At 42.7% G+C, this 9,470-nt stretch overlaps 1 protein-coding gene across 1 annotated transcript; it reads right to left on the bottom strand.

Annotated features, from left to right (window-relative positions):
- Positions 1 to 2,093: 2,093 nt before the first annotated feature.
- LOC311146735 (C-C chemokine receptor type 9-like) lies at positions 2,094 to 8,408 on the bottom strand. Its single transcript, XM_084183295.1, has 3 exons — positions 8,319 to 8,408; positions 7,702 to 7,746; positions 2,094 to 4,194 (listed from the first exon to the last, which is right to left on the bottom strand). The coding sequence occupies exons 2-3, from the start codon at positions 7,744 to 7,746 to the stop codon at positions 3,142 to 3,144; spliced, it is 1,098 nt and encodes a 365-aa protein (XP_084039421.1). The 5' UTR covers positions 8,319 to 8,408; the 3' UTR covers positions 2,094 to 3,141.
- Positions 8,409 to 9,470: the final 1,062 nt, after the last annotated feature.

Genomic DNA, 9,470 nt, shown 5'->3' with positions numbered 1-9,470 from the left:
GATTAGCCAGACCCCCAGTAATCAGCAATAACTCCACGAGGCACGGTCGTATGGTACACCTCTCCAGTGTACACAAGCAGTATCAAAACTAACAATCTCACAAAGCTTGTGAGGAAAAAACTCACCCTTGTCTGGTCATGACTTCAAATCGAGTTAGCTTGAGTTAGCTTGGCGGCTACAAATGAACAAAGGAGAACTGCAGACCAGCCCCACGTTGGGCGCCATTTGTCGTATCGAGTGAGTGGTGGCAATTATTGCTGATAAACAAAGGAGTCCGCTCATACTGAATCCTTGATCATAAGTTTATTCAGATCACAAGCTTCAGCATAAGTGACAGGTGACATGACACCCGGAGAACGGCGCCTCAGATTGGAATGACCGCTCTGCCCTTTCTGTAGTCTAGCCCCTATTTATAAACAATGCAAAAAGATACTCCCTCTTCTGGCCAATCACCAGTCTCCCCTGTCTACAACACACTTCCTGTCTGTTGTATGTGGCGTTACACTAAAACATTCCCTCTTGATACTAAAATCAACATTCTTTCAGTTCCACTTAAAAAAACATTTAACACCATCATAATCTCAATACACTACAATAGCACCACAACAAACCTGCCAAGAGAGGGCCGCCCACCAAAACTCACGGACCAGGCAAGGAGGGCATTAATCAGAGAGGCAACAAAGAGACCAAAGATAACCCTGAAGGAACTGCAAAGCTCCACAGCAGAGATTGGAGTATCTGTCCATAGGACCATTTTAAGCCGTACACTCCACAGAGCTGGGCTTTACGGAAGAGTGGCCAGAAAAAAGCCATTGTTTAAAGAAAAAAATAAGCAAACACATTTGGTGTTCGCCAAAAGGCATGTGGGAGACTCCCCAAACATATGGAATAAGGTACTCTGGTCAGATGAGACTAAAATTGATCTTTTTGGCCATCAAGGAAAACGATATGTCTGGCGCAAACCCAACACCTCTCATCACCCCGAGAACACCATCCCCACAGTGAAGCATGGTGGTGGCAGCATCATGCTGTGGGAATGTTTTTCATCGGCAGGGACTGGGAAACTGGTCAGAATTGAAGGAATGATGGATGGCGCTAAATACAGGGAAATTCTTGAGGGAAACCTGTTTCAGTCTTCCAGAGAGTTGAGACTGGGACGGAGGTTCACCTTCCAGCAGGACAATGACCCTAAGCATACTGCTAAAGCAACACTTGAGTGGTTTATATTGAGATTTAAACGGTTGTGTTGCGATGAAGGAGAGTTCTGCTGCGTAAATGATGTGGTAATAGGAAATACAATTATTTCATTATTCATTCCCACTATGCTCATAGAACAGGAAACAGAGTGAATTTTGTTGTGCTGCTTGAAGAAGTTTAACGAGCATTCAGACCAGCCTTCCTGATTTAACTTTCCTAAACTACATTCCATTGACTGCATAAAATTCAAACATAGACCTTTAATGTCGGTGGTATAGATCAGAGTGGCAAACTGCAGAGTTAATTACCATTAAGGGCTTAGCAAGAAATGCTATATGAATGGAAAAATTGATTTTACTTTACTTTGACTGCATAGAATTCATGAGTTACGAAAGACTTGTGATATGACCCTCAACTACACAATTTGATCAGTAAAATGTAACCCTGAGGAATTGACCCTGTGGGGAACTTCATGCACCATTGACCTCAGTGAGAAGAAGAAGGTAAGTTAAGGGGCTCTACCGTCCGGTGGGGAAAATGAGGCTGGTACAGGCTGTCTATCAGCATAATATTCTAAACGTGGTTTGGCCTTTTGGAATATTCACCAACGCTGGTGTGGCAGAAGCACACGTTTGAGAACAGCCATAAGGATGACACTACACTGTCATTGTAATGACGCATCTATTAAGATACCTAAATATGAGCTCTTGCGTAGCATGACATGAATGCGCTGTAGATGTGCTATGGATATATTGAATTAACCTTTAATAATGCGGTTAAAACACGTTCATGTAACGTTTTTAGATTTTGTAATAAATGCGTTATGGATATGTAGTCAAAGTAAATCGTTACAAAATGTGGAAAATTCAATAATAGAGACATAAAAATATATAAAAATAAATTGTTTATTTACAATCGTTATGATGTAATTGTCATTGTGAACAGGGCAGTCTCAATAATATACATTTTATACAACTTTTTTTTGTTTATGACACTTGTTCACTCTCACTGTGAAAGCTAAACATACTCATCACAAATAAGGGGTTTCCTACTTAGAAAAGTGTTTTAAATAAGTGATCAGCTCATTGATATGGTCCTGACAAAGATATTGATAAAATAATATTAATAGTAGATCGTAATGACTGGCTAATATTGCCAGTTAACATTATAACATAGACCCACTTGCCACAAAGCTGTCTGAGCATGAGCAGCGCTTTACACCATTTCAGACTATCGGAGGCACCTTTTCAGTTTGACAATAAACTCATAGAGATAGAAGTAGAAAAAAAATGTCTGACTTAAAAAAAAAAAAAAACGGAGATAGCATGGGCATCGGCATTGTGGGCTGTCCCAGAATCCATCATTGCAAAGAATTTCTATACAAATGCAAAAGAAAAAGAAAGGCACAAAAAAAAAAAACATGGCTGAATTTACAGAACACTAAAGACCAATGCAAATGCATTGTACCAGTACAGGCTCTATTCTGTCATGGGTAGCTCTCTTCCCATCACTGGAATCATCAAACACAAAGCCCCAACCAGACTGTGACTGTCCATTGTTTGTGGTCAGCAGCTAAAACTGAGAAGGTCTTTAGACCAGCCAAAGAAAAGTCCTATCATGACCAATGCTTCTAGCAATGCACCCAAGAGCCAAGAGGTCTTTGTTGAAGTTTCTCCAGCTCTCAAAAAGCGACCTCTTCTCCCCATGTCACTGCCTCAGCCTCAGCCATGGTCAGATAATCAAAGAAGTCTAAGTCTGATGCAAGAGTGGGCAACCGGTGGGGGGGACAGTACAACCTCTCTCACTGGGACTGTTAGCCATATTGGTTTGTCATTCCGTTGCAAGACCTTGCATCGTGGAATAGAGCGTTGTTTGCATAGCCCCCCACCAATTGTTATGAGAGACTTCTGGTCGCACGCAAAAGTTTGTACTATGACCGTGCCTTCAAAGCGAGAGCGCCTGTGTGGTGTCCGTGTCGGACATGACTGATGAGCGCCCGGGGCCTCCCTGGATCTTGCTGAGGACCCCCTGGGCCGGCCAGCAGCGGTAGATGCGGAGAAGCTTGAGGACGTCTCTGCGGAAGCGTACGCCCACAAACACGTACAGGAAGGGGTTGAGGCAGGCGTGCGTGTAGGCCAGACTCTTCAGCACCTGGCCGACCACGTCGAAACGCTTTGCCGCGTCGCAGTCCGTCTCGGTGCTGTTGGCTGCCTGGGTGGCCTCCACCACCAGCACGCTGTTGTACGGCAACTGGGAGAGGACAAACACAGCCACCACCACCATGATCACGCGCAGCGCCTTGTGCTTCTGGAAGTTGCGGGTTTTGAGCAGGGTGCGGATGATGCCGGTGTAGCAGAACAGCATCACCAGGAGGGGCAGGCAGAAGCCCATGCAGATCTGAAGCGCCAGGACCAGGACCTTGGTGCGGTTGTTCTCGTTGCTCCAGTAGACCATAGTGCAGTAGTCCCGGCCCTCCAGCTCCTTGACGTTGGCGAACATGAACTCGGGCAGGGCCAACGCCACGGCCAGTAGCCAGACGCAGGCGCACACCAACTTGCTGCAGCTCAGCCGCTGTCTCTTGGAATTCTGGGCCATGGTGGTCTGGACAATGACCACGTAGCGATCGACGCTGATGCAGGTGAGCAGCAGCATGCTGCTGAAGAAGTTGATCTTGTAGAGGGCCGAGTTGACCTTGCAGAGGCCCAAGCCGAAGTACCATCCATTGCTGGCCTCCACGGCCCAGAAGGGTAGAGTGCCCAGGAAGAAGAGGTCGGCCACAGCTAGGTTCAACAGGTAGACATCAGTCATGGTCTTGAGACGCTGGCGGAAGTGCAGGTAGATCCACATCACGGTCAGGTTGCCCAGGCCTCCCAGGATGAAGATGGTCCAGTAGAGAGGCGGTTCGTACTGGCCTCGGAAAGCCCTGACGGCAGATTTGTCGCACATAAAGTCATCCTCGCTAACCGTGGGGGTGAAGCCGGAGTCGTAGTCGTACACCTGTGTGTAAGGCAGGACAACATAGCTTGTTGGACATGTGGACCAATTGTGCCAGTAAATGATATGAGCAGAATGTACGGTTGTGGCCAAATATATTGGCACCCTTGCACTTTAAACAAATTATTTCCTATTTCTTGTAAAATATGTTGTTTAAAAATTATAACTTTGTCACCACAAATTGCAGAATACATTTTAATTTTGTAAACTTGAGTTTGCAATTTTAATCAGGGCCGGATTACCGAACGGGAACACAGGGGGGTTGGGGGTCCCCCTGGAGGTAGGGAGGCCAACAGATAGCATATGAGAGCAAAATGTGTAGAATTGCAGGAAATTAGCTTTCAAAATGGTTACACAGCCTTTGGCCAAGATAACTGCAGACAAACGCTTCTTGTAGCCGTTAATGAGCCTGCTGCACCTTTCTGCTGACAATATGGCTTCTCAGCAGCAAATTGCTCTAATTCATCTATATTTGAGGGGTGCCCTCAACCAACTGTTGTTGTCAGATCTCGCCTTAGGTTTTGGATGTGATTCAGATCCGGACTCTTGGCTGGCCACTCCAGAACAGTCCAGCATCTCTTCTTAACCAATCCTAGGTGCTTTTTTTATGTGTGTTTGGTGTCGTTGTCCTGCTGGAAGATCCACCACCATCAATGGAGACCCAGTTTTTGGTCACTGGGTTGAACATTAGACTACAAAACACCTGATCATCTGCTGATTTCATCATGCCTTGCGCACGTTCAAGGCCCCCCAATACCAGAGGCAGCAAAGCAACCCCACAGCATTATTAAACCTCCCCCATCTTTGATTGTAGGGAGGGTGTTCTTTTCATTGAATGCTTAATTTGGCCGTCAATAAACACAGTGGTGATCTGTATTGCCAAAGCGCTCAAATTTTGTTTAATTGGTCCACCCTTTTGTTCCGTGGGATGTAGGCTTGTTTAAGTGGGTTTTTGAGAAGTTCAATCAGGCTTTCTTGTTGTTTCCTTCAGCATTGTGGTCTTCCTATGTTTACCAACGACCAAATGAAGCGCTCAAAGAAAATAACACCCCCTCTACAATCAGGTTTGATAATGCTGATGGATTGCTTTGCTGCCTCTGGTACTAGGGGCTTTGAATGTGTGCAAGACATCATGAAATCTGCGGATGATTAAGGTGTTTTGGAGTGCAATGTTCAACCCAGTGTCCAAAAACTGTGTCTCTGTTGAAGGTTGTGGGTTTTCCATTGGACAACAACCCCAAACACACATACAAAGCACTCTGGAATGGTTTGAGAAGAAACACTGGACTGTCCTGGTGAGGCCAGTGAAGAGTCCAGATCTGAATCAAATCCATAACCTATGGCGAGAGATGAAAACAGCAGTTGGTGAATGGGACCCCTTTAAACATTGAAGATTTAGAGCAGTTTGCTGCTGAAGAGTAGGCCAAATTGCCAATAGAAAGGTGCAGCAAGCTCATTGATGGCTACAATAAGCATTTGTTGGCAGTTATCTTGGCCAATGGCTGCAGCCGAGTACTAGCCTCAAAGGGCCAATCATTTAGTCCATGCCATTTGTCTTTATTTTCTAAATTAAAATGGTAAACTTAAGTTTACAAAAATATAATTTAGTCTGCAATGTTGAAAATCCAACAAGGTGTGGAGACCAAAAGTATTTTGCAATTTCAAGTTCTTTTAGAAGAAATATGGAATTATTTAAGAAAAGTGCAAGGGTGCCAAAATACTGTACACGTACTTATATAGACCAGGGGTCTCCAACATTTTGTTTCATAAGAGCATGTATAAAAAACTATATACATGTAATTTAACTGTTATGAATAAACATTTAAAAAATTGAAGTGAAGAAAATTGCTATTTCATTGAAATATAACACACAAACAATATTTGTATTTAAATTGTATTTCAAAAAATATATACAGTACCAGTCAAAAGTTTGGACACCCCTACTCATTCCAGGGTTTTTCTTTATTTTTTACTATTTTCTACATTGTAGAATAATAGTGAAGACATCAAAACTATGAAATAACACATATGGAATCATGTAGTAACCAAAGAAGTGTTAAACAAATCAAAATATATTTTATATTTGAGATTCTTCAAAGTAGCCACCCTTTGCCTTGATGACAGCTTTGCACATTCTCGGTATTCTCTCAACCAGCTTCACCTGGAATGCTTTTCCAACCGTCTTGAAGGAGTTCCCACATATGCTGAGCACTTGTTGGCTGCTTTTCCTTCACTCTGCAGTCCAACTCATCCCAAACCATCTCAATTGGGTTGAGGTCGGGGGATTGTGGATGCCAGGTCATCTGATGCAGCACTCCATCACTCTCCTTCTTGGTCAAATAGCCCTTACACAGCCTGGAGGTGTGTGGGTCATTGTCCTGTTGAAAAACAAATGATAGTCCCACTAAGCCCAAACCAGATGGGATGGTGTATCGCTGCAGAATGCTGTGGTAGCCATGCTGGTTAAGTGTGCCTTGAATTTTAAATAAATCACAGACAGTGTCACCAGCAAGCACCCCCACACCATCACACCTCCTCCTCCATGCTTTACGGTGGGAACCACACATATGCGGAGATCATCCGTTCACCTACTCTGCGTCTCACAAAGACATGGCGGTTAGAACCAAAAATCTCAAATTTGGACTCATCAGACCAAAGGACAGATTTCCACCGGTCTAATGTCCATTACTTGTGTTTTTTGGTCCAAGCAAGCCTCTTCTTATTATTGGTGTCCTTTAGTAGTGGTTACTTTGCAGCAATTCGACCATGAAGGCCTGATTCAGAGATGTGTCTGTTACTTGAACTCTGTGAAGCATTTATTCGGGCTGCAATTTCTGAGGCTGGTAACTCTAATGAACTTATCCTCTGCAGCAGAGGTAACTCTGGGTCTTCCTTTCCAGTGGCGGTCCTCATGAGAGCCAGTTTCATCATAGCGCTTCATGGTTTTTGCGACTGCACTTGAAGAAACGTTCAAAGTTCTTGAAATGTTCAGGATAGACTGACCTTCATGTCTTAAAGTAATGATGGACTGTCATTTCTCTTTGCTTATTTGAGCTGTTATTGCCATAATATGGACTTGGTCTTTTACCAAATAGGGCTGTCTTCTGTATACCACCCATACCTTGTCACAACACAACTGATTGGCTCAAACGCTTTAAGAAGGAAAGAAATTCCACAAATTAACTTTTAAGAAGGCACACCTGTTAATTGAAAAGCATTTAAGGTGACTACCTCATGAAGCTGGTTGAGAGAATGCCAAGAGTGTGCGAAGCTGTCATCAAGGCAAAGGGTGGCTACTTTGAAGAATCTCAAATTTAAAATATATTTTGATTTGTTTAACACTTTTTTGGTTACTACATGATTCCATATTTGTTATTTCATAGTTTTGATGTCTTCACTATTATTCTACAATGTAGAAAATAGTTTTAAAAAATAAAGAAAAACCCTTGAATGAGTAGGTGTGTAAAAACTTTTGACTGGTACTGTATGTATAGTGTACAAGTTGTTTACCTCTGAATCTATTGGTGAAGTCACCATATCACCTATAACTGGCATCTGAAAAGAGAGGTGACAGAGAAACAACAAACTAGTCAGGAAAATAACACACAGTATATGTCATGGTGGAATGTTGCCAGGCCTATATAGGAATCTAATGCTTCTTCTCTCACAGTCTCCTGCTTGTAGATAGTCAAAGTTGAATAAAAATTCTAGATTATCTGTACATAGTTAGGCAAGAACACGTCCTCCTTGTTTTACCATGCCTTATCACCTGCATTCAATCTGACTGAACTACCACAAGACAACGTGTCAAGACGTTCATTTTGGTCATTTTGATTGCACATCGTTCAGAATTTATTTTCCTATCGGAGGACAATGAAGTATCTAAATCTTAATTTATTAATATTGCAAACAAACAAACAAACAAACAAACAAACATGCTGTTGGTGCCTAATCTATTTCTTAATCACATGTAAAGATTAAAAATACAACAATATTACAGCATGATAAAGTGCATACTTTATAGTAATGCATGCAAAAATACTTCAATTTCAAGTCTGCTATCTTAAATGTTATTAATACATTTGAGAACACTGCACGAGAACAGCTGTTCAGAAAATGTTACTTACTGTGGTTCTCTGCTAGTGAGAGGTCAAACAGGCGCTTCAATTCAAAATGCTTGTTGGTTGTTATCACTGAGTTGCTTTAGGGAACTGTCTGGCAACTGTTTGCTCTCCAGAGGCTTTTAAAGATTTCAGCTAAACCACAAATGACGTGCGTGAAATCAGGTTGCAAAGCAGGGTGATATTCTAGTGTTCGTTTGGGTGTTTTGCCGCCTCTCGCTAATGCAAACCTGCAGCGTGCGTACAAACTGAAGCAACTTCTCAGGGATTTTAGTCATTTATGAAATTGTGTATGTAGCCACCTGTATACAATGGATGAGTCATAGGAAATCCCCTTTTTAGTCTCAGCAGAAGACCCATCTGATATCTATGCAAAAAGAAAGCTTTCTCAGAACACCTATGTTCAAGTGCTGATTTACAGCACAATGCTCAGTGGTGTACTTATATTTACATTTCGGTTCAGAGATTTCTTTTTGAAAATCTCCAGGATGACAGCCATGTGCTTTAGATTTCTTTGACTGTAGTATAAGCATAAGAATGCTTTTTTGCCGAGGGCACACACACACACGCACGCACGCACGCACACACAATCTCTTCCCTCCTGTTAGGAACGAAGGCCTATACTGTGCTAAATTACTTAGGTTTGTTACTTCAGGCACCATGGTTTACCATTTCATTATATTACTGTAGTTGATTGAGTAAATCCACTCACCTGGTTTCCCCAGGTCTGAATCATTCCCTGATTTTAGAGGGCAAGGATGAAAACCAGCATTGCATAATAATAATAAATAATTGGTCATTTAGCAGACGCTCTTATCCAGAGCGACTTACAGGAGCAATTAGGTTTAAGTGCCTTGCTCAAGGGCACATTTTTCACCTAGTCGGCTCGGGGATTAGAACCAGCGACCTTTCGGTTACTGGCACAACGCTCTTAACCACTAAGCTACCTGCCGCCCTTAAGAGCATAAAGAGCAGTCGAGGCTATACAGTAAGTGTCTGAAAAGACACTGTAACATAAGACTGCAACATGGGTGGTGGTAGAATCCTATTGTGCTATGTCCTAAATCCTTATTATATGTTATTATATATGATATGCATGGTGATTTAGTAGCTGTCTGTCTCTACTTGTCAAGGCGCCGGGTCGACGCTGGAGCAGAT

Source organism: Coregonus lavaretus (assembly GCF_964263955.1).
Source record: "Coregonus lavaretus genome assembly, chromosome: 19".
Taxonomy (NCBI): Eukaryota; Metazoa; Chordata; class Actinopteri; order Salmoniformes; family Salmonidae; genus Coregonus; species Coregonus lavaretus.
This window is presented reverse-complemented; position numbering and strand designations above follow the sequence as displayed.